At 37.7% G+C, this 27,294-nt stretch overlaps 1 protein-coding gene across 5 annotated transcripts in view; it reads left to right on the top strand.

Annotated features, from left to right (window-relative positions):
* The window catches only part of ABCC8 (ATP binding cassette subfamily C member 8), a 594,664-nt gene that overhangs the window by 305,193 nt on the left and 262,177 nt on the right, over positions 1-27,294 (top strand). For all 5 annotated transcript variants that reach the window (XM_053720647.1, XM_053720648.1, XM_053720646.1 and 2 more), the window contains exons 13-14: positions 359-464; positions 3,641-3,751. In XM_053720647.1, coding sequence (XP_053576622.1) covers positions 359-464; positions 3,641-3,751 — 217 coding nt within the window. The remainder of the gene's footprint in view (positions 1-358; positions 465-3,640; positions 3,752-27,294) is intronic.

Raw genomic sequence — 27,294 nt, 5'->3', positions numbered from 1 at the left:
TGTGTAAGCAGAAATCACTTAGCAACAATCAGCGCTGCACTAAAGCGAGATAAGGCTGCTTTTTTCTTGGGAACAGGGCTTTGCACATATACACAGCTTTTAAATATGCTAAGTGATGATTTAAATAATAAACACTAAGTAATGTGTTATTTGTGCACAATGATATTTGTTCAAGGTGTGCAGATGAGAAGCATTAAAGGGACAGGCTACTCCAAAGCTAAGTAATGTGTTATTTGTGCACAATGATATTTTTTCGAGGTGTGCATATGAGATTCATTAAAGGGACAGGCTACTCCAAAAATTTTATTGTTTAAAAAGCATTTGATATCTTAAATATATACTTTTTCTATTTTCTTAGTGTTCAGAAGCTCAGCGAATTTTTCTCCAGTGAAGAAATTGGAGAGGAAGCTGACAAATTCATACCATCCCTTAAAACAGAAGCCCAGAACAAGTATCAAGCAGTAGTAAGTGCCACTTCACTATACAGTCATCCCATGTCATAGGTCTCATGACTCCCATTGCCTGCTAATGTATGATACACATCTGCCCAGTCGTCCCATACCATGGATCTCATTACCTTCTAATGCATGATACATAGCTGCCCAGCCGTCCCATACCATAGGTCTCATTACCTGTTAATGCACGATACACATCTGCCCAGCCGTCCCATACCATGGGTCTCATTACCTGCTAATGCACGATACACAGCTGCCCAGCCATCCCATACTATAGGTCTCATTGCCTGCTAAAGCATGATACACAGCTGCCCAGCCATCCCTTACCATAGGTCTCATTACCAGCTAATGCATGATACACAGCTGCCCAGCTGTCCCATACCATAGGTCTCATTGCCTGCAAATGCATGATACACAGCTGCCCAGCCGTCCCATACAAAAGGTCTCATTACCTGCTAATGCACGATACACATCTGTCCAGCCGTCCCATACTATAGGTCTCATTGCCTGCTAATGCACGATACACAGCTGCCCAGCCGTCCCATACTATAGGTCTCATTGCCTGCTAATGCACGATACACAGCTGCCCAGCGGTCCCATACCATAGGTCTCATTACCTGCTAATGTATGACACACAGCTGCCCAGCCGTCCCATACCATAGGTCTCATTACCTGCTAATGCATGATACACAGCTGCCCAGCCGTCCATACCATAGGTCTCATTGCCTGCTAATGCATGATTCACATCTGCCCAGCAGTCCCATACCATGGGTCTCATTGCCTGCTAATGCATGACACACAGCTGCCTAGCCATCCCATACCATAGGTCTCATTACCTGCTAATGCATGATACACAGCTGCCCAGCCGTCCCATACCATAGGTCTCATTACCTGCTAATGCATAATACACAGCTGCCCAGCCTTCCCATACCATAGGTCTCATTACCTGCTAATGCATAATACACAGCTGCCCAGCCTTCCCATACCATAGGTCTCATTACCTGCTAATGCATAATACACAGCTGCCCAGCAATCCCATACCATAGGCCTCATTACCTGCTAATGCATGATACACCGCTGCCCAGCCATCCCATATCATAGGTCTCATTACCTCCTAATGCATGATACACAGCTGCCCAGCCGTCCCATACCATAGGTCTCATTGCCTGCTAATGCATGATACACAGCTGCCCAGCCGTCCCATACCATAGGTCTCATTGCCTGCTAATGCATGATACACAGCTGCCCAGCCGTCCCATATCATAGGTCTCATTACCTGCTAATGCATGACACACAGCTGCCCAGCCGTCCCATACCATAGGTCTCATTGCCTGCTAATGCATGATACAGATCTGCCCAGCCGTCCCATACCATAGGTCTCATTACCTGCTAATGCATGATACACATCTGCCCAGCCGTCCCTTACCATAGGTCTCATTACCTGCTAATGCACGATACACAGCTGCCCAGCCGTCCCATATCATAGGTCTCATAACCTTCTAATGCACGATACACAGCTGCCCAGCCATCCCATACCATAGGTCTCATTACCTTCTAATGCACAATGCACAGCTGCCCAGCCGTCCCATACCATAGGTCTCATTACCTTCTAATGCACAATGCACAATGCACAGCTGCCCAGCCGTCCCATACCATAGGTCTCATTACCTTCTAATGCACAATGCACAGCTGCCCAGCCGTCCCATACCATAGGTCTCATTACCTTTTAATGCATGATACACATCTGCCCAGCCGTCCCATACCATAGGTCTCATTACCTGCTAATGCATGATACACATCTGCCCAGCCGTACCTTACCATAGGTCTCATTACCTGCTAATGCACGATACACAGCTGCCCAGCCGTCCCATATCATAGGTCTCATTACCTTCTAAGGCACGATACACAGCTGCCCAGCCATCCCATACCATAGGTCTCATTACTTTCTAATGCACAATGCACAGCTGCCCAGCCGTCCCATACCATAGGTCTCATTACCTTCTAATGCACGATACACAGCTGCCCAGCCATCCCATACCATAGGTCTCATTACCTGCTAATGCACGATACACAGCTGCCCAGCCATCCCATACCATAGGTCTCATTACCTTCTAATGCACGATACACAGCTGCCCAGCCGTCCCATACCATAGGTCTCATTACCTGTTAATGCACGATACACAGCTGCCCGGCCATCCCATACCATAGGTCTCATTACCTTCTAATGCACAATACACAGCTGCCCAGCTGTCCCATACCATAGGTCTCATTACCTTCTAATGCATGATACACAGCTGCCCAGCCGTCCCATACCATAGGTCTCATTACCTGCTAATGCACGATACACAGCTGCCCAGCCATCCCATACCATAGGTCTCATTACCTACTAATGCACGATACACAGCTGCCCAGCCGTCCCATACCATAGGTCTCATTACCTGCTAATGCAGGATACACAGCTGCCCGCCCCTGCTTTTTACATCACTGTCTGTGCCACACATTTACCCCTGTGCTTCTGTCTTCCTGCTTTTTACATCACTGTCTGTGCCACACATTTACCCCTGTGCTTCTGTCTTCCTGCTTTTTACATCACTGTCTGTGCCACACATTTACACCTGTGCTTCTGTCTCCCTGCTTTTTACATCACTGTCTGTGCCACACATTTACACCTGTGCTTCTGTCTTCCTGCTTTTTACATCACTGTCTGTGCCCCACATTTACACCTGTGCTTCTGTCTCCCTGCTTTTTACATCACTGTCTGTGCCACACATTTACACCTGTGCTTCTGTCTCCCTGCTTTTTACATCACTGTCTGTGCCCCACATTTACACCTGTGCTTCTGTCTTCCTGCTTTTTACATCACTGTCTGTGCCCCACATTTACACCTGTGCTTCTGTCTCCCTGCTTTTTACATCACTGTCTGTGCCACACATTTACACCTGTGCTTCTGTCTTCCTGCTTTTTACATCACTGTCTGTGCCACACATTTACACCTGTGCTTCTGTCTTCCTGCTTTTTACATCACTGTCTGTGCCACACATTTACACCTGTGCTTCTGTCTTCCTGCTTTTTACATCACTGTCTGTGCCACACATTTACACCTGTGCTTCTGTCTTCCTGCTTTTTACATCACTGTCTGTGCCACACATTTACACCTGTGCTTCTGTCTTCCTGCTTTTGCACAGCCCCTCAAAGTTGTTAACCGTAAGAGACCTGTCAGAGAAGACTGGAACAATTTCAACAGTCAGCACAGAAGAACAACTAACACCACTGAAGGAAATGATTTTTGTATAAAGGTGAACGCAAGGTCCCTCTGTCAAACAGTGTTATTTAGTATCCACACACCACTTGCATTCTCTGTTAAAGGGAACGCTTGCACCTTGAAATTATATTTAAATGAATTCACAAGCCACTAGTAATTTTGTCCTAGGTTAGATCATTCCTTTTATATATAGGGGTCGATTTATCAAGGGCCGAATATCCCCTGATGCCCTGTTTCCACGCGAGCCTTCAGGCTCGGCGGACACAGGAGTTAAGAAGCAGCGGTCTTAAGACCGCTGCTCCTTAACTCGTCCGCTGCCTCTGAGGCTGCGGACATCAATCCGCCTGATCCTATACGATCGGGTTGATTGACACCCCCTGCTAGCAGCTGATTGGCCCCAAATCTGCAGGGGCGACATTGCACAAGCAGTTCACCAGAACTGCTTGTCACCAGAACTGCTTGTGCAATGTTAAATGCTGACAGCGTATGCTGTCGGCATTCAGTGATGTCTGGCGGACATGATACACTACAGCGTATCATGTCCGCCAGACATTGATAAATCAGCCCCATAGTCTTGACACTTATTATTTCTATGTGTTGTCTTTTTGTGGTGGTTAGAATACTCTGGGCCAGATTACAAGTGTAGCAATATTTAGCTCTTTTGCTAGAAGTAAACTTTTTGTGCGCGTTGGGTTGCGCTCGTATTATGAATTAAAAATAAAATGTTATCGCTGACGTGTGCAAAAAAACTGACCTAGAATATTGTGATCGTGTTAACATATTCCCCTATAGAAGTCAATTGAGCAAAAAAAGTGGAAAAACCTAACACGTTACTCGTGCGCAAACCTGATCGAATATTTCACATTTCAATGTTAGAATATGTTCTATTTATTTATAACCTGATGCTATTTTTATACAATATATATCTATTCCTAAATATATATATATACACACACACACACACATGATTATATACAGGTATAAATATATACATATGTATATAGGGATATCTGTTTATAAATACATAGAGTATATTCTGCTATTTGCAGAACATTGGAATGTGAAATATTTGCAGTAAATACACAGTATAATACTTTATTAAATATGAATATTGCATAAATATGATTTTTACATGTTTTCATCTACTTAACTGCAAAGGACTCCAATGCACTTTGTTTATATGTGTATAAATACCTGTAAATACATATATACTATACACATATAAATACATATACAGAAAATTATTGAAAAGAACTCATAAAAATTTAACTTCATTAAATGTAAACATAGAGTAGTACTCCAGATCCAAAACCACCTTAAAATAATCAATAAAACATATATTAGAGTCCCGCACTGAAAGAGAACAAATATGTAAATATAGTACAACATTAAAAGTATAAAGTATGTTAAAGTGAAAAAAACATTTTAATGTAAGAAATATCAAATACATATATCAAGCAATAACCTTCATAGATGCAAACTTTTAAAAACAGTAACAAAAATTGCATCTATGAGTGTTTTTGCTTGATATATGTATTTGATATTTATTACATTAAATGTTTTTTTCACTTTAACATACTTTATAATTTTAATGTATTACTATATTTACATATTTGTTCTCTTTCAGTGTGGGACTCCAATATATGTTTTATATAAATACATATGTACACACATATAAATAACTAAATAAATAAATATATGTTTTATATAAATACATATGTACACACATATAAATAACTAACTAAATAAATGTGTTTTATATAAATACATATGTACACACATATAAATAACTAAATAAATAAATATATGTTTTATATAAATACCTATGTACACCCATATAAATAACTAACTAAATAAATATATGTTTTATATAAATAAATATGTACACACATATAAATAACTAAATAAATAAATATATGTTTTATATAAATACATATGTACACACATATAAATAACTAAATAAATATATGTTTTATATAAATACATATGTACACACATATAAATAAATAAATAAATATATGTTTTAAATAAATACATATGTACACACATATAAATAAATAAATACAGGTGGCCCTCGGTTTGTGATGGTTCAATTTGCGCCGTTTCAGAATAACAACCTTTTTTTCAGCCATGTGACTGCTATTGAAAAGATTTTGGAAAGCAATGCACTAATTAAAATAGCCAGTAGGTGGAGCTGTCCGCTTGTTTAGCAGCAAAGTTATTCAACTTAACAGCCTTAAATGGATCTGTGTACACAGATCAGACCAGATCTATCGAGCAACAAGTTTTTGCAGGCACTTCCCTATTATCTTCCTGTCCAGCAGCTTCAGGTGAGGGTGCCTATCTGCTTAATCACTGCAGATTGAAATGAATAGAATAGGTGCAGACCCAATATTATCTAACATGCTAACAATGCAGAGAACTGATTGCAGAAAAATGCAAGTAAAAAAACGTTTTTGTTTATTAAACTTAGTTTGATGATGATGCAGTCTGTTGTGTGATTATTTAATTAGGTGATGTTTAGCAAATGTTTTGTTAATTAAACTTAGTTTGATGATGATACAATCTATATTTTTAGGTTTATTATGCCGTTTAGCATTAAAAGTCTTCATTTCAAAGCTTTAAAAATAATGTATTAGGTGTTACTTATGACAATTTTGAGAGGGGCCTGGAACCTAACTCCCTCACTTCCCATTGACTTACATTATAAACTGGGTTTCAATTTACAATGGTTTCGATTTACAACCATTCCTCCTGGAACCTAACCCTGGCGTAAACTGAGGGCTACCTGTATTTGTTTTTTATAAATACATATGTACACACAGATAAATAAATATTTGTTTTTTATGAATACATATGTACACACAGATAAATAAATATTTGTTTTTTATAAATACATATGTACACACAGATAAATAGATAAATACATGTTTTATATAAATACATATGTACACACATAAATAAATATGTTTTATATAAATACATATGTACACACATATAAATAGATAAATAAATGAATATATGTTTTATATAAATACATATGTACACACATATAAATAAATAAATATATGTTTTATATAAATACATATGTACACACATAAATAAATATATGTTTTATATAAATACATATGTACACACATAAATAAATATATGTTTTATATAAATACATATGTACACACATAAATAAATAAATAAATATATGTTTTATATAAATACAAATGTACACACATAAATAAATAAATATATGTTTTATATAAATACATAAGTACACACATAAATAAATAAATATATGTTTTATATAAATACATATGTACACACATAAATAAATATGTTTTATATAAATACATATGTACACACATATAAATAGATAAATAAATGAATATATGTTTTATATAAATACATATGTACACACATATAAATAAATAAATATATGTTTTATATAAATACATATGTACACACATAAATAAATATATGTTTTATATAAATACATATGTACACACATAAATAAATATATGTTTTATATAAATACATATGTACACACATAAATAAATAAATAGATGTTTTATATAAATACATATGTACACACATAAATAAATATATGTTTTATATAAATACATATGTACACACATAAATAAATAAATAAATATATGTTTTATATAAATACATATGTACACACATAAATAAATAAATATATATATATGTTTTATATAAATACATATGTACACACATATAAATAAATATATAAATAAATAAATATATGTATGTATCTCTATGTTAAAGGGATACTGAACTCAAATTTTTTCTTTCATGATTCAGATAGAGCATGGCATTTTTAACAACTTTCTAATTAACTCCTGTTATCAATTTATCTTCATTCTCTTGCTATCTTTATTTGAAAAGGAAGGTATCTAAGCTTTTTTTGGTTCATCACTCTGGACAGCACTTTTTATTGGTGGATGAATTTATCCACCATTCAGCAAGGACAACACAGGTTGTTCACCAAAAATGAGCCGGCATCTAAACTTACATTCTTGCATTCCAGATAAAGATACCAAGAGAATGAAGAAAATTTGATAATAGGATTACATTAGAAAGTTACTTAAAATGTCATGCTCTATCTGAATCACAAAAGAAAAAAATTGGGTTCAGTGTCCCTTTAAGGCTCTTTGCCTGCCTTTTTTTTCTAACACCCGAGATCTCATATCTTTGAGCCCTTATAACTTTTTTTGTGCAATATATTTTTTCATTTTTATTAGATGTTATGAGTGTAACTGTACTGTGTAATGTATTTTATCTATTGGCTATTCAAATCAGCCAATAGAATATCAGTAGCTCTCATCCTATTGGCTGATTTGAACAGACAATAGGATTTCAGTAGCTCTCATCCTATTGGCTGATTTGAATTTCAAAAATCAAGTCATCCAATAGGAATTTTGAAAAGGCTCCCTTGCATTGAAGATTTAGTGTACGGCCGTTACAGTATAAAGAGGACGCTCCGCGCCGGATGTCTTCAAGGATGGACCTGCTCCGCGCCACAGAGATGAAGATAGAAGATGCTGCGGGAATGAAGATAGAAGATGCCGCCTGGATGAAGATCTCGCCGCCTAGATGAAGACTTCGCCGCCTGGATGTTCAGACTTAAAAACTGTAAGTGGATTGTCGGGGGTTAGTGTTAGGTTTTTTAAACTTTTTTTGGGTGTTTTTTTTTTTAGATTAGGGTTTGGGCTTTTTTAAAAGAGCTAAATGCCCTTTTAAGGGCAATGCAATGGGTAGCTTAGGTTTTTGTTAGAGTTAGGTTTTTTATTTTGGGGGGTTGGTTGGGTGGTAGGTTTTACTGTTGGGGGTCTTTGTATTTTTTTACAGGTAAAAGAGCTGATTTCTTTAGGGCAATGCCCTACAAAAGGCCCTTTTAAGGGCTATCTGTAGTTTATTGTAGGCTCAGGTTTTTTTATTTTGGGGGGGGCTTTTTTATTTTTATAGGGCTATTAGATTAGGTGTAATTGTTTTTATTTTGGATAATTTCGTTTGTTATTTTTCGTAATTTAGTGTTTGTTATTTTTTGTAATTTAGTATTTTTTGTTGTTGTAATTTTAGACAAACATTTTTAGTAGTGTTAGTTTTTTTTCAATGTGTAATTTAATTGGTAGTTATTTTAATTTTAGTATAATTGTTATGTTAGGTTAATTGTTAGTTTAAACTTAGGTTTTTTTATTTTCACAGGTAAGTTTTTATTTATTTTAAGATAGGGATATTGTAATTTTAATTTAAAGTTAGGGGGTGATAGGTTTAGGGGTTAATAGTTTAATTTATTTTTTTTGCAATTTGGGGGCTGGCGGTTTAGGGGTTAATAGGTTTATTTAGTGGTGGTGATGTGAGAGGGCAGAGGTTTAGGGGTTAATAACTTTATTTAGTTGCGGCGATGTCGGGGAGCGGCGCAGTAGGGGTTAATAGCTTTATTATAGTGTCGTCGATGTTGGGGTGCTGGGGAATAGGGGGTTAATAACTTTATTATAGTGGCAGCGATGTCGGGGAGTGTCGGAATAAGGGTTAATAACTTTTATTAGTGGCGACAATGTCGGGAGCGGCAGATTAGGGGTTAATAACTTTTTTCCTGTGTCGGGGGTGGCGTATTAGGGGTGTTTAGACTTGTGGTTTATGTTAGGTTTAAACATAACTTTTTTTTCCCCATAGACATCAATGGGGTTGAGTTACGGCGATCGCCAATCTGTGCTTCAGGCGTTATTTTTTTTTCTAACACGCTCTCCCTATTGATGTCTATGGGGAAAGTGTGCACAAGCACGTATTCTCAGCCTTTAGATTTTTTGCGGTATAGAGCTTATCGTCACCATATCACACGCACAAAGCGGCTTTTTAGAAACTTGTAATGGCAGCGATATGGAGGGTGAAATAACTTTTGTTGTGTTTTTTTTCACACCCTCTATAGCGCAAAACTTGTTAGCTAGGCGATAGACAATTAATATTACCAAAAATCTTACGTTATAGTATTTGAACAATTAAAAGTACTTAATTTTCAATGTTAAAAGAACAAACAACTCCTGTATGACTAAAATCCAGCATTTAGTTCTTGAACAGCTGTCCCTAACATGAGCCATTAGTAATACAATAGCATGATTGTACAGGGGACAATGGACAAAATAATGTACCCCCTGTACATCATTACAAACAAAGAAGCTTATTAACCAGACAATATAATTCCTTCCCTTATTCCTACACCTTTTATGGTGCCAAACGGCATGAACGACTGAACAAATTGATTTTGCCATGCAAGCATTTGTTTTTTCCAATAATGTATTTGGCTGTTCATATATCAAACAATGCGACAAAGTAGCAAAATTTGGATGAATTTGCATTAATTCGAAACCTGAATTCACATCTCTAATAAAAAAAAGATTATAACAATGGGACTTGCTAAGCGTTATTTCTAGATCGTGTGGTTATGACTTTTGTTTTCTTACATTTCCAACAGATCTCACATGCATTTCTGTTAAGTACATATACATATGTAAATTTCTATCCCACCAACTACCAATAGACTATACAATATCAATGAATATTGGTTTAATTAATCTAGACCATAAGTGGCCATTTTAAGGTGTGTTAAATATGCACAATTTAATAGAACTATTCCAAAACAACTACGAAAACTGTCAAAAAAGGCAGTTTTCCATTTGATCAAGTGTCTTGGATATTATTGGATACAAAGAAAAAAAAAATATTAGCTATAGCAAACTCTTCATAAAACATCTCCCAACATCTCAATATAACAAATAAGCTCAACAAATAGTGCGCTACACAAAGCAGCTAAAATATAAAATGTATTTATTTTATACTTGTAAAGATCTAACCATCAAATGATTACAATGTTAAGTATCATTATCTCTTATAAAAACCACCAGTGTTATTAATAAATAATACATTTAATTAAAAGGCATTAAACATTAAAAAAAAAAAATCTATATTCATATGTGCATCATGCCTCAGAATGAAACATACATAATCATTGAAGCAAACACTTTAATAAAGATCTACATGATGTAGAAGAAATAAGGTTAAAAACATTTTAGTCCCTTAAAAATTCTCATTGCCATCATGCACTCGTAAACATATTAGATTTTTGCCATGGTGTCAAATATCAATTTTATTTACTATTGAAAGTTCTCTAGACTTTTTGATATTATCGTTATACTTTGGATTGTGATCAGTCTAATGTCAAAAAAGGCATATAGTCAGCTGAAAAACAAAATATTCATTTGATTATCAGAAAATCTTTATTTCTTTCATGTAATTGGCAAGAGTCCATGAGCTAGTGACATATGGGATATACAATCCTACCAGGATGGGCAAAGTTTCCCAAACCTCAAAATGCCTATAAATACACCCCTCACCACACCCACAATTCAGTTTTACAAACTTTGCCTCCTATGGAGGTGGTGAAGTAAGTTTGTGCTAAGATTTCTACGTTGATATGCGCTTCTCAGCATTGTTGAAGCCCGATCCCTCTCAGAGTACAGCGAATGTCAGAGGGACATGAAGGGAGTATCACTTATTTGAATACGATGATTTCCCTAACGGGGGTCTATTTCATAGGTTCTCTGTTATCGGTCGTAGAAATTCATCTCCTACCTCCCTTTTCAGATCAACGATATACTCTCAATTTACCATTACCTCTACTAATAACTGTTTTAGTACTGGTTTGGCTAGTTGCTATATGTGGATGGGTGTCTTTTGGTAAGTATGTTTTTTATTACTTAAGACACCTCAGCTATGGTTTGGCACTTTATGCATTTATATAAAGTTCTAAATATATGTATTGTACTTATATTTGCCATGAGTCAGGTTCATGTATTTCCTTCAGCAGACTGTCAGTTTCATATTTGGGGAATTTAAACATTTTAAGAAATCTATTTCTTACCTGGGGTTTTAGTCTTTTTTTCAATTGACTACTTTTTGCTATTGCGGGTATTAGGCCCGCGGGGGCGTCAAATGCTAAACTTTATTGCATCATTCTTGTCGCGAAATTTTTTTGGCGCGGTAAAAGACGTTTATGACACAACTTCGTCATTTCCGCCCGTCATACGTGACGCTGAGACCTTTCACACGGCGGCGTCATTAGTGACGCAAGTGTGTCATTTCCGGTTATTTTTGGTGAAAAAAAAGTTTACGTTACGTTGTGCGTCATTCTTGGCGCCAAATTTTTTTCATTATTTCAATACCCCATTGATGTTTGCCTCTTGCTTTTTTCTCTATCAGAGGCCTATGCTTTTGCATTTTTTCCCATTCCTGAAACTGACATATAAGAAAATAGATAATTTTGCTTTATATGTTGTTTTTTCTCTTACATTGAGCAAGATGTCTCAATCTGATCCTGTCTCAGAAGTTTCTGCTGGCTGACATCGGTTCTACCAAAGCTAAGTGCATTTGTTGTAAAAGTGTAGAAATTATTCCACCAAATGTCATTTTTAATAGTTGTCATGATAAACTTTTACATGCAGATAGTGTTTCCATCAGTAATAGTACATTGCCAGTTGCAGTTCCTTCAACTTCTAATGTACATGATATACCTGTAAATTTTAAAGAATTTGTTTCTGATTCTATTCTGAAGGCTTTGTCTGCATTTCCTCCTTCTAATAAACGTAAAAGGTCTTTTAAAACTTCTCATTTAGCTGATGAAATTTCAAATGACCAGCAACATAATAATTTATCCTCTTCTGATGAGGATCTATCTGATTCAGAAGATCCTTCCTCAGACATTGACACTGACAAATCTACTTATTTATTTAAAATAGAGTATATGCGTTCTTTATTAAAAGAAGTGTTAATTACTTTGGATATTTAGGTAACCAGTCCTATTGACGTTCAGTCTAATAAACGTTTAAATGCTGTTTTTAAACCTCCTGTGGTTTCCCCAGGGGTTTTTCCTATTCCTGAGGCTATTTCTGATATGATTTCTAGGGAATGGAATAAGCCAGGTACTTCTTTTATTCCTTCTTCAAGGTTTAAAAAATTGTATCCTTTACCAGCAAAATCTATAGAGTTTTGGGAAAAAAATCCCCAAAGTTGATGGGGCTATTTCTACTCTTGCTAAACGTACCACTATACCTATGGAAGATAGTACTTCCTTTAAGGATCCTTTAGATAGGAAGCTTGAATCCTATCTAAGGAAGGCCTATTTATATTCAGGTCATCTTCTCAGACCTGCAATTTCTTTGGCTGATGTTGCGGCTGCCTCAACTTTTTGGTTGGAGAATTTAGCGCAACGAGAATTGGATCCTGACATATCTAGCATTACTCGCTTACTGCAACATGCTAATAATTTTATTTGTGATGCCATTTTTGATATTATCAAATTTGATGTTAGATCCATGTCTTTAGCTGTATTAGCTAGAAGAGCTTTGTGGCTTAAATCTTGGAATGCTGATATAACATCTAAATCTAGATTACTATCTCTTTCTTTCCAAGGTAATAATTTATTTGGTTCTCAGTTGGATTCTATTATTTCAACTATCACTGGAGGAAAAGGAGTTTTTTGCCTCAGGATAAAAATCCTAAGGGTAAATCTAAGGCTTCTAACCGTTTTCGTTCCTTTCGTCAGAATAAGGAACAAAAACTCAATCCTCCTTCCAAGGAATCTGCTTCCAGTTGGAACCCTTCCTCAAATTGGAATAAATCCAAGCCATTTAGGAAACCATCTAAATACAAAAAATGTGGCAGCGCAAAAAATGAATTGATATAGGATACACTCTACCTATAAAATACCACACTTTAAAATTCTAAAATTCTAAAATGAAAAAAATGGAAAAAATTCTTTTTTAAAAAATTATAAACTCTCAAATGGTGAAATACTAATACTTTTCTCCCACAAATAATTTAGTTATGTTTCTTACTATATGTATATTTTCCTATCCCAGTGGGCAATTCTATAGGCTAATAAAAATCAATTATACATATACAAATGTTTAATACAATATTCAAGGTATAAATACCGCAGTTCAACCACTTAAGTCTGAATAGGTCCCAAAGTGGGTTAGAGTCCAGATGGAGTTAGTATGGCTTAGATACTCCTTCACGATATATTTCCAGCTGATATGTGCGATCTTTCCATTGCTGCTTGTCTCAGGATCCTACTTGTGTCCAGATCCTCCTTACACACAAACTAAAACAACAAAAAACACAAGCGCATCCGAGAATCACTGTATCTTTCTTTATTTTTATAAAAGTAAAGCCATAAAAATGTACACTTACAAGATAAGTGCAAATAATGTGCACGTAATAATTAAAGCTGTTCTCCACTTTCAGCTCAAGCCGTAGTATCTGGTCTTTGCAATGGGAGCTATGTGTCCGCTCTCCAGTCTTTATTTCTCCAGTTCAGTGGCTCAGCTTGTCCGGTATTATTTCACCAGTAATGTATGATTGTCTCCCTCAATAGGCAAGGTTTGTTAACTTTCCTCCCGAACGCGTTTCATTCACTCTCGGGTGAACTTTCTCAACGGGCTTTGTATGCTGATCAACTGTTGGTCTGTGCTTTAAATTTACCGGGTTTGGCTCTCATTGGTTAGTGTCATATTGCTCACACTTACATAGTATCTGAGCTTGCTGCGTTAGACCTGATATTTTATTAGTACAAACACTCTACGGATATTGGATTGTAACATTTCTTAAAACATTTATGTTGGTAAAATAACTCATTTGTAAGAAACTGTTTACAAGTACCACCTTTTGATATGTATCTAAAAATTATTTCCAAATTGAAAAATTATCTACAATCAACTTTTTTTAAAAAATACTTAAAATCACTTGAAAAATGGTAAAATTATGAATTGATACAAAACATTCAGAAAATAATTTAACAAACAATTTTTAAAAGATGTAATTTGATAAGTATTACTTGAACTACATTTTGATACTGAAAGTCACTAACAGACAGAACATTCTACATACTTAAAATAATAAAATCAAGTTTAAATTAACTATCATTAAATTTTACTTGGTTTATTTATATTTTTTAAAAATATTTTAAAAAAAAATAATAATAATTGCTATGAATTGACGTTATACTACTCTTTACTTATTTTGTGGGACAGACTTATATTACACTACACCATAAATGCTTGAAGATCAATTTCTATATTTAATCCTCTTGGGCTCAGACTTCCTATCCCATCATTGCAAATTAAAACATCAGTGTAGTAGTGTAGGAATTACATTCAAAGTGTTGGAGCATGTTACTAATGATAATAATTATGGCAATCGCTTATTAAAACTCAGAAAAGCTGAAACCAAGTGGATCCATCAATTAGGAACACTATCAGTTTCTGAGATTCTCTTTTCTAGACAAGCATTACCAATTTGTTGCTCTTCCATTTGGCCTAGCAACAGCTCCAAGAATCTTTTCAAAGGTTTGGGTGCCCTACTATCTGTAATCAGAGAACAGGGTATTGCGGTGTTTCCTTATTTGGACGATATCTTGGTACTAGCTCAGTCTTTACATACTGCAGAATCTCACACAAATCAACTAGTGTTGTTTCTTCGGAAACATGGTTGGAGGATCAATTTACCAAAAAGTTTCTTGATTCCTCAGACAAGGGTCACCTTTTTAGGTTTCCAGATAGATTCAGTGTCCATGACTCTGTCTCTAACAGACAAGAGATGTTTTAAATTGGTCGCAGCATGCCGGCACCTTCAGTCTCAGTCATTCCCTTCAGTGGCTATGTGCATGGAAGTTTTAGGTCTCATGACGGCAGCATCGGACGCGATCCCCTTTGCTCGTTTTCACATGAGACCTCTACAGCTTTGCATCCTGAATCAATGCTGCAGGGATTATACGAAGATATCACAATTAATATCCTTGAATCCCAATTTACGACACTCTCTGACATGGGGGATAGATCACCATCGTTTGGTTCAAGGGGCCTCTTTTGTTCGGCCAACCTGGACTGTGATCTCAACAGATGCAAATCTTTCAGGGTGGGGAGCTGTTTGGGGATCTCTGACAGCACAAGTGGGTTGGAAATCTCAAGAGGCGAGATTACCAATAAATGTTTTAGAACTCCGTGCAATTCTCATGAGAGAGAACCGTTCATTTGTTTTCAGACAGACAATATCACAACTGTGGCTTATGTCAATCATCAGGGTGGGACTCACAGTCCCCAAGCTATGAAAGAAGTATCTCAGATACTTGCTTGGGTGGAATCCAGCTCCTGTCTAATCTCTGCGGTGCATAACCCAGGTGTAGACAATTGGGAGCAGATTATCTCAGCCGCCAGACTTTACATCCAGGGGAGTGGTCTCTCCATCCAGATGTGTTTTCTCAGATTGCTCAGATGTGGGGTCTCCCAGAGATAGATCTCATGGCCTCTCATCTAAACAAGAAACTTCCCAGATACCTGCCCAGGTCCAGGGATGTTCAGGCGGAAGCAGCGGATGCACTGACACTTCCTTGGTGTTATCATCCTGCTTACATCTTCCCACCTCTAGTTCTCCTTCCAAGAGTGATCTCCAAAATCATCATGGAGCAGTCTTTTGTGTTACTGGTGGCTCCAGCATGGCCACACAGGTTTTGGTATGCAGATCTGGTGCGAATGTCCAGTTGCCCGCCTTGGCCACTTCCGTTACAGCCGGACCTACTATCTCAAGTTCCGTTTTTCCATCAGGATCTCAAATCATTAAATTTGAAGGTGTGGAAATTAAACGCTTAGTTCTAAGTCATAGAGGTTTCTCTGACTCAGTGATTAATACTATGTTACAAGCTCGTAAATCTGTCTCTAGAAAGATTTATTATAGAGTTTGGAAGACTTACATTTCATGGTGTTCTTCTCATAAATTCTCCTGGCATTCTTTTAGAATTCCTAGAATTTTACAGTTCCTTCAGGATGGTTTGGATAAGGGTTTGTCTGCAAGTTCCTTGAAAGGACAAATCTCCGCTCTTTCTGTCTTATTTCACAGAAAGATTGCTATACTTCCTGATATTCACTGTTTTGTACAGGCTTTAGTTCGTATTAAGCCTGTCATTAAATCAATTTCTCCTCCTTGGAGTCTTAATTTGGTTCTGAAGGCATTACAGGCTCCTCCATTTGAGCCTATGCATTCTTTGGACATTAAACTACTTTCCTGGAAAGTGTTGTTCCTTTTGGCTATCTCTTCTGCTAGAAGAGTTTCTGAGCTATCTGCTCTTTCTGATTTTTCATCAATATAAGGCAGTTTTGCGGACTTCTTTTCAATTTTTACCTAAGGTTGTGAATTCTAACAACATTAGTAGAGAAATTGTTGTCCCTTCCTTATGTCCTAATCCTATGAATTCTTTGGAGAGATCCTTACATTCTTTGGATGTGGTAAGAGCTTTGATATATTATGTGGAAGCTACTAAAGATTTCAGGAAGACTTCCAGTCTATTTGTTTTATTTTCTGGTCCTAGGAAAGGTCAGAAGGCTTCTGCTAGTTTCTTGGCTTCTTGGTTGAAACTTTTGATTCATCAAGCTTATTTGAAGTCGGGTCAGGCCCCGCCTCAGAGAATTACAGCTCATTCTACTAGATCAGTTTCCACTTCGTGGGCTTTTAAGAATGAACCTTCAGTTGATCACCAGATTTGCAAAGCGGCGACTTGGTCCTCTTTGCATACATTTACTAAATTGTACCATTTTGATGTATTTGCTTCTTCGGAAGCAGTTTTTGCTAGAAAAGTTCTTCAGGCAGCTGTTTCAGTTTGATTCTTCTGCTTTTGAATTTTTCTTTCAAAGATGAAATAAACTTATTTTTGTTTTGGGTTGTGGATTAATTTTTTCAGCGGAATATGGCTGTTTTTATTTTTATTCCCTCCCTCTCTAGTGACTCTTGAGGGGAAGATTCCACATCTTGGGTATTGATATCCCATATGTCACTAGCTCATGGACTCTTACCAATTACATGAAAGAAAACATAATTTATGTAAGAACTTACCTGATAAATTCATTTCTTTCATATTGGCAAGAGTCCATGAGGCCCACCCTTTTTATGGTGGTTATGATTATTTGTATAAAGCACAATTATTTCCAAATTTCTTTTGTTGATGCTTTCTACTTCTTTCTTTATCACCCCACTGCTTGGCTATTCGTTAAACTGAATTGTGGGTGTGGTGAGGGGTGTATTTATAGGCATTTTGAGGTTTGGGAAACTTTGCCCCTCCTGGTAGGATTGTATATCCCATATGTCACTAGCTCATGGACTCTTGCCAATATGAAAGAAATGAATTTATCAGGTAAGTTCTTACATAAATTATGTTATATGGCCACTAATACCTGGATGACACTCTAAAGACAACTTGTAGAGTATTTAGGCAAGAAGTGACCTAAACTACTATCTTTAGAGTGAAACCTTATAATGCATGCTAAAGAGACATACGGCAGCACTAATTAAATGAGTTTTACAATATCCTTATGCAGTTGATGAAACTATAATAGGAACAATGTAATGTTTGTACTGTAGACATTTTCATATCCATGTTATGCTAGTGCAGGTCCTCAGCCAAAGCTCATGGGGAGGGGTAAGTAGGGTACAAGGTTATCTACACAAAAGAGCTAGATGTTACTGCTGTTATATGAGAGGCAGCTGCATCGGTCATACTCTCTGTGCTCAACAAGACGAGGAACCAATCTGACCTTCAGCATCATTATGGAACCAACCTATGTAACCCTTTACTTGCCAGCTTCTGTAAATGGTGACATTATGTTGTTGCTGTTTATGACATTGACATTTACAAGAGAACATTATGGGATAGATAACAATTGTAGCGGTATTTTGAGTTTTCACTATAGCGAAAACTTTGCTAGGATGTTCATTTTTGCGCTGGTCGGGTTGCGCTGGTATTACATCTTGAAAGTAAATTGTTTTTACTACAGCAATAACCCAAATTGAGCAAAAAGTAAAAAATCGAAAATCTCGATCACATTTACGCATTCCTCCATAGAAGTCAATGGAGAAAAAAAAGTTGAAAAAAAACCTAACACCCCACTCTCTCGTACAAACACCATAACATTTCCGCAATAGCGCTAACCTGACACAAAATTATGAATATTTCATTTTCCAATGTTATTTACGTAACGGAAAAAGTTCTATTTATTAATAAATAAATATTTCTACATATATCTGATGTTTTTTTTAAACAAATATATATTTATACCTATTATATACATGATTTTATATAGGTATAGATATATACAGATAAAACATATTCTGTTATGTGCAGAACATTGGAATGTAAAATATTTACAGTAAATACATAGTTAAAACCCTTATTAAAGGGATAGTAAACCCACATTTTTTCTTTCATGATTCAGATAAAGCAGCATTTTTAAGCAACTTTCTAATTTACTCCTATTATCAATTTCTCTTCATACTTTTGGTATCTTTATTTTAAAAGTAGGAATGTTAAGCGTAGGAGCTGGCGCATTTTTGGTTCAGCACCTGGGTAGCTTTTGCTGATTGGTGGGTAAATGTAGCTACCAATCAGCAAGCACTATCTAGGCTGGCTCTTAATCTTACATTCCTGCCTTTTCAAATAAAGATACCAAGAGAACAAGGAAAAAAATTGATAATAGGAGTAAATTAGAAAGTTGCTTAAAATTGCTGCTCTATCTGAATCATGAAAGCAAAATTTGGGTTTCATATCCCTTTAAATATGAATATTGCTTTTACATGTTTTCATCTACTTACATTTATATTAATGTTTTTATGTGTATATATGTCCGTAAATACATATATACACATACAGTATAAATACATTTAATACATATTTATACATACAGTATATATATAGACATACAGTATATATATAGACATACATATACATATTTAGACATGTATGTATCTTAATGTTAAAGTCTTCTGGATGCTTTTTTTTTTAACACCCGAGAGCTCATATTTTTGAGCACTTATATCTCAATATAACTAATGCAATATTTTATTGGAATAATTTTTATAAGACAATCAGATAGATTATGAGTTTTGAGCGCTATAGGGAAATTAACGAATGCAACAAAAGTTGCGTTATTTAATCCCCTATAGCGCAGCTATTACAAGTTTTAAAAAACCTGGCTTGTGCGGGCGATATGGTGCTTTTAAGCTCCATACCATACCAAAAACAAGCGCTGTTTTGACATGCTCGTGCACGCTTTCCCCATAGACATCAATGGGGAGAGCGGGTCAGAAAAAAATCTAACACCTGCGATCGCGGAATGAAAAGCTCTGTAACGCAGCCCCATTGATGTTTATGGGGAAAAAAAAATTACGTTTAACCCTAACACCCTAACATAAACCCTACGTCTAAACACCCCTAATCTGCTGCTCCCGACATCGCCGACACCTACCTACAGTTATTAACCCCAAATCTGCCACTCCCAATATTGCCGCCACCTAAATGAAGTTATTAACCCCTAATCTGCCGCTCCCGATATTGCCGCCACTATACTAAAGCTATTAAACCTTATTCCGACGCACCCCAACATCGCTGCTACTATATTAAAGTTATTAGCCCCTATTCCACCTCTCCCCGGCATCACCGCAACTAAATAAAGTTATTAACCCATAAACCTCTGGCCTCCCACATCACTACCACTAAATAAACCTATTAACCCCTAAACTGCCAGCCCCCACATCACAACAACCTAAATTAAACTATTAATCCCTACACCTACCCCAAAACCTAACCCTAAACCTTACACCCCCTAACGTTAACATAATTAAAATAGCTAAACTAAAGTTACAATTATTAACTAAATAATTCCTATTTAAAACTATATACATACTTACCTGTGAAATAAAACCTAAGCTAGCTACAATATAACTAATAGTTATATTGTAGCTAGCTTAGGTTTTATTTTTATTTCACAGGTAAGTTTGTATTTATTTTAACTAGGTAGATTAGTTAGTAAATAGTTATTAAATATTTACTAACTACCTAATTAAAATAAATACAAACTTACCTGTGAAATAAAACAAAAGCTACCTTACACTAAAACCTAACATTACAAAAAAATAATACAACACTAAAATCACATAAAATAAAAAACCTACCATTACAAAAAAAAAAAATTATCCAAAAAAATTAAAAATCATTCCTATTCTAATGCACTTTAAAAACAAAACAAAAAAAAAAACACCCCAAAATAAAAAAGCCTAAAAAAGGGCCTTATAAGTTTAACAGCTCTTTCTCCAACATTGGTGTGTCCGGTCCACGGCGTCATCCATTACTTGTGGGAAATGTTCTCCCCCACAGGGAAAGGCAAGGAGAGCACACAGCAAGAGCTGTCCATATAGCTCCCCCTCTGGCTCCGCCCCCCAGTCATTCTCCTTGCCGCTCTGAACAAGTAGCATCTACCACGGGGATGGCGAGGAGTTTGTGGTGTTAGTTGTAGTTTTTTATTCTTCTATCAAGAGTTTGTTATTTTAAAATAGTGCTGGCTTGTACTATTTACTCTATAACAGAAAAGTGATGAAGATTTCTGTTTAAGAGGGATATGATTTTAGCACAAGTAACTAAAATCCATTACTGTTACCACGCAGGACTGTTGAAACAAGAGAACTTCAGTTGAGGGTAACAGTTTGCAGGCTCATCTGCTTCAGGTATGACTAGTCTCCTTCTAACAACACAGGCTAATGCTAGATGACAGTCATTTTTCCCCTCAGGGGAAACGGTAAGCCATTTTTCTTTCACCTCAGCAAAAAAGATAACAGGCTTCCCCTTTTTGTTTTTTATGCTGGTAGACACTGTTAGGGGCTAAATCGATTGGTTTTTATTACAATATTATACCATTTGAAATATTTTATAAGCTCACATACACTTGGGAATGTTTTTTATTGATCTGGCTTGTTTTAGACACCTAAATCTAGTCAGGAAGGCCCCTTCACTCTAGTGTGCTGAGGGAGGAAGCCTCATTTTGGCACTTCAGCTGTGCAGTTGAATTTCAAGGCAGTGCATGCAGATTCATGTGAGAGGGTCCTGTGGTTCAGAAAGTGACTCCAAAAGGCTTTTTTCTGTGAATGGTGACCCCTAAGGAAGGTAAAAAGCTGCAGCAAGGCTGTAGCTGGGATTGTGGTGTGTAAAAACGGTAAATCCAACAATTAGCTCCGGTTTGCTTGTTTTAAGAGCTAGAGTCTCCATATTTGCTGTGCAATACTTTCTAAGCATTAAGACACTGGGGTCCAAATTTCAGAAAAATCGGATATTGCCTTCATAGTTTTTTGAACATTCAGAAATAAATGTGTCATTTTATTATTTAAAGAGACAGTAACATTTTTGTTTAAAATCGTTTTTATTGCATTGTTTGCCTGCCTAAATCTGTTTAACATGTCTGTTCCATCAGATAACCTATGTTCTGTGTGTATAGAGACAAATGTGGTTCCCCCTTCGAGTGTTTGTGATAATTGCGCCATAGCATCCAAACAAAATCAGGACAGCTCTGTTATTTTTCATAATGTTGCCCAAGATGATTTATCTAATGAAGGTAGTGGGGATAGCTCTACATCCTCTCCTTCTGTGTCTACACCAGCTTTGCCCGCGCAGGCGACACCTAGCGCGCCAGTGCTTATTTCTATGCAACAATTATCAGCAGTAGTGGATAATTCTATAGCAAATCTTTTATCCAAACTGCCAGTTTTTCAGAGAAAGCGTGATTGTTCAGTTTTAAATACAGATAAAAAGGATGAACAATCAGACGCTGACGATGCCTTATCTATTTTACCCTCACATCAATCGGAATTGGCTGTGAGGGAAGGGCTGTCTGAGGGTGAAATTTCAGACTCAGGAAAAATTTCTCAACAGGCAGAACCTGATCTAGTGGCATTTAAGTTTAAGCTAGAACATCTAGCTACTCTGGATGACTGTGATTCCATGGTAGTACCAGAGAAGTTGTGCAAATTGGACAAATTTTTAGAGGTCCCAGTGCACGACAACGCTTTTCCAATACCTAAGAGGGTAGCGAACATAGTGGAAAAGGAGTGGGAGAAGCCAGGTGTACCCTTTGCCCCACCTCCTATATTTAAGAAAATGTTTCCCATAGTAGACCCTAGAAGGGACGCATGGCAAACGGTCCCGAAGTTTGAGGGAGCTGTTTCAACACTAGCGAAGCGCACAACTATTCCTATAGAGGACAGCTGCGCTTTCAAAGATCCTATGGATAAAAAATTGGAAGGATTGCTTAAAAAGATTTTTGTTCAGCAAGGGTTCATCCTTCAACCAGCTACGTGTGTTATTACTGTCACTTCAGCGGCGTCCTTTTGGTTCGAAGAACTAGAAAGGTCGCTCCAGAAAGAGACTTCCTATGAAGAAGTCATGGACAGAATTCACGCATTAAAGTTAGCTAATTCCTTTATATTGGATGCCGCCTTTCAAATAACGAAATTGGCGGTGAAAAACTCAGGTTTTGCTATAGTAGCGCGGAGGGCGCTTTGGCTAAAATCCTAATACAACACAATATTGTATTCACTGTAAATAAGTAAACTGTAGCAAAGATAATAATATTATCATATGATGAATGTGTAAGATATATATCTGGAAATTGTAACTACTAACAGCAGATTGTTTTTAACTATGTATTTAACAATTTTTATAGGAATAATGAGTTTTGACCACTAGGTGGCGATATTTTGTAGTTGTTTAGTTAACACAATGTTATTTGGTGTATTAAGGGTTAATGTCATATGGTATTTAAGGAGCAGCTAACAGGTGTTCTGAATAAGCATGAGTAAGGGTTAACAGCCCGAAACGTCGCTTTTTTTGCTGCTGTGTGCCAAGTGCTGAAATGGAACAATAAAGGCTAAGTTTATTTAACAATTTTCCTATCATTTTTTGGTGCTGTGGAAATCAGTTGTCTACATTGGCTAAAATCCTGGTCGGCAGACGTGTCGTCCAAGACTAAGTTACTGAATATTCCTTTCAAGGGTAAGACCCTTTTTGGGCCGGAATTGAAGGAAATTATTTCAGACATCACTGGGGGTAAGGGCCATGCCCTCCCACAGGATAGGCCTTTTAAGGCTAAGAGCAAGTCTAATTTTCGTTCCTTTCGCAATTTCAGGAATGGACCGGCTAATAACTCCACTGCCGCTAGACAAGAAGGTAATGCGGCCCAGCCCAAACCCGCTTGGAAGCCCATGCAAGGCTGGAACAAGGGTAAACAAACTAAGAAACCTGCTGCTGCTACCAAGACAGCATGAAGGGGTAGCCCCCGATCCGGGACCGGATCTGGTAGGGGGCAGACTATCTCTCTTCGCTCAGGCTTGGGCAAGAGATGTTCTGGATCCCTGGGCACTAGAGATAGTTTCCAAGGGATACCTGTTAGAATTCAAGGGACTTCCTCCAAAGGGAAGGTTCCACCTGTCTCGCTTATCTTCAGACCAGATAAAGAAACAGGCATTCTTACATTGTGTAAGAGACCTATCAAAGATGGGAGTGATAAACCCAGTCCCCTCCGGGGAACAAGGTCTAGGGTTTTACTCAAACCTGTTTGTGGTTCCCAAAAAAGAGGGAACTTTCAGGCCAATTCTGGATTTAAAGATATTAAACAAGTTCCTCAGAGTTCCATCCTTCAAGATGGAAACCATTCGGACAATCTTACCAACAATCCAGCAGGGTCAATTTTTGACTACCGTGGATCTGAAGGATGCGTATCTGCATATCCCAATCCACAAATCTCATCATCAGTTCCTGAGGTTCGCCTTTCTGGACAAACATTACCAGTTTGTGGCTCTTCCATTCGGTTTAGCCACCACTCCCAGAATTTTCACAAAGGTGCTAGGGTCCCTTCTAGCGGTCCTAAGACCGAGGGGCATCGCTGTAGCACCTTATCTAGACGACATCCTAATCCAAGCGTCGTCTCTTTCCAAAGTGAGGGCTCATACAGACATTGTGTTGGCTTTTCTCAGATCTCACGGGTGGAAAGTGAACATAGAAAAAAGTTCACTGTCACCGTCCACAAGGGTTCCTTTTCTGGGAACAATAATAGATTCTGTGGAAATGAAGATCTTTCTCACAGACATCAGAAAGACAAAGCTTCTAAAAGCTTGTCGAGTTCTTCACTCTATTCCTCAACCCTCCATAGCTCAATGCATGGAAGTAATAGGACTAATGGTCGCAGCAATGGATGTGGTTCCTTTTGCTCGAATTCATCTAAGACCATTACAGCTGTGCATGCTCAATCAGTGGAATGGGGACTATACAGACTTGTCTCCCCAAATTCAAGTAGACCAGGTAACCAGGGACTCACTTCTCTGGTGGTTGACTCAGGATCACCTGTCTCAGGGAATGAGTTTCCGTAGACCGGAGTGGGTCATCGTCACGACCGACGCCAGCCTCTTGGGGTGGGCGCGGTCTGGGACTCTCTGAAAGCTCAGGGCCTATGGTCGCGGGAAGAGTCGCTTCTCCCGATAAACATTTTGGAACTAAGAGCTATATTCAATGCGCTCCTGGCTTGGCCTCAGCTAGCGGAAGCCAGGTTCATAAGATTTCAGTCGGACAACATAACGACTGTTGCGTACATCAATCATCAGGGGGGAACAAAGAGTTCCCTAGCGATGAAGGAAGTAACCAAGATAATCCAATGGGCAGATAATCACTCCTGCCATCTATCTGCTATTCACATCCCAGGAGTAGACAACTGGGAGGCGGACAATTTGAGTCGTCAGACTTTCCATCCGGGGGAGTGGGAACTCCATCCGCAGGTCTTTGCTCAGTTAACCCAATTATGGGGCATTCCAGGCATGGATCTAATGGCGTCCCGTCAGAACTTCAAGATTCCTTGCTACGGGTCCAGATCCAGGGATCCCAAGGCGACTCTAGTGGATGCATTAGTGGCGCCTTGGTCGTTCAACCTAGCATATGTGTTTCCACCGTTTCCTCTCCTCCCCAGGCTCATAGCCAGGATCAAACAGGAGAAGGCCTCGGTGATTCTGATAGCTCCTGCGTGGCCACGCAGGACTTGGTATGCAGACCTGGTGAATATGTCATCAGCTCCACCATGGAAGCTACCTTTGAGACAGGACCTTCTAGTACAAGGTCCATTCGAACATCCCAATCTAGTTTCTCTGCAGCTGACTGCTTGGAAATTGAACGCTTGATTTTATCCAAGCGTGGGTTTTCAAATTCTGTGATTGATACTCTGGTCCAAGCCAAAAAACCTGTGACTAGAAGGATTTACCATAAAATATGGAAAAAATATATCTGTTGGTGTGAATCCAAAGGATTCTCCTGGAGTAAGATTAAAATTCCAAAGATTCTCTCCTTTCTCCAAGAAGGTTTGGATAAAGGATTGTCAGCTAGTTCTCTAAAAGGACAGATTTCTGCATTATCCGTCTTGTTGCACAAACGACTGGCAGCTTTGCCAGATGTACAAGCTTTTGTTCAGGCTTTGGTTAGAATCAAGCCTGTTTACAGACCCATGACTCCTCCTTGGAGTCTAAATTTAGTTCTTTCAGTTCTTCAAGGGGTTCCGTTTGAACCTTTACATTCCATAGATATTAAGTTACTATCTTGGAAAGTTCTGTTTTTGGTTGCTATTTCTTCTGCTAGAAGAGTTTCTGAATTATCTGCTTTGCAGTGTGATCCACCCTATCTGGTGTTCCATTCAGATAAGGTTGTTTTGCGTACTAAGCCTGGTTTTCTTCCAAAAGTTGTTTCCATTAAAGTTCTATTTAGAAGCAACAAAAGATTTTAGACAAACCTCATCCTTGTTTGTCGTTTACTCTGGTAAGAGGAGAGGTCAAAAAGCTACTGCTACCTCTCTCTCTTTCTGGCTGAAAAGCATTATCCGCTTAGCTTATGAGACTGCCAGACGGCAGCCTCCTGACCGCATCACAGCTCACTCTACTAGGGCTGTGGCTTCCACATGGGCCTATAAGAACGAGGCTTCTGTTGACCAGATATGTAAGGCAGCGACTTGGTCTTCTCTGCACACTTTTGCCAAATTCTACAAATTTGATATTTTTGCTTCTTTGGAGGCTGTTTTTGGGAGAAAGGTTTTGCAAGCCGTGGTGCCTTCTGTTTAGGTAACCTGATTTGCTCCCTCCCTTCATCCGTGTCCTAAAGCTTTGGTATTGGTTCCCACAAGTAACGGATGACGCAGTGGACCGGACACACCAATGTTGGAGAAAACAGAATTTATGCTTACCTGATAAATTACTTTCTCCAACGGTGTGTCCGGTCCACGGCCCGCCCTGGTTTTTGTTTTAATCAGGTTGAAAATGTTTTTCTTTATACACTACAGTCACCACGGCACCCTATAGTTTCTCCATTTTCTCCTAACCGTCGGTCGAATGACTGGGGGGCGGAGCCAGAGGGGGAGCTATATGGACAGCTCTTGCTGTGTGCTCTCCTTGCCTTTCCCTGTGGGGGAGAACATTTCCCACAAGTAATGGATGACGCCGTGGACCGGACACACCGTTGGAGAAAGTAATTTATCAGGTAAGCATAAATTCTGTTTTTGCTACAAAAAACAAACAAACACCCCCTAAAAAAATACATTATACAAAATAACAAACAAATTATCAAAAATAATAAAAAATATTCCTATTCTAATACCCATTAAAAAAAAACAC

This window comes from Bombina bombina, chromosome 7 (genome assembly GCF_027579735.1).
Source record: "Bombina bombina isolate aBomBom1 chromosome 7, aBomBom1.pri, whole genome shotgun sequence".
Classification (NCBI taxonomy): Eukaryota; Metazoa; Chordata; class Amphibia; order Anura; family Bombinatoridae; genus Bombina; species Bombina bombina.
This window is presented reverse-complemented; position numbering and strand designations above follow the sequence as displayed.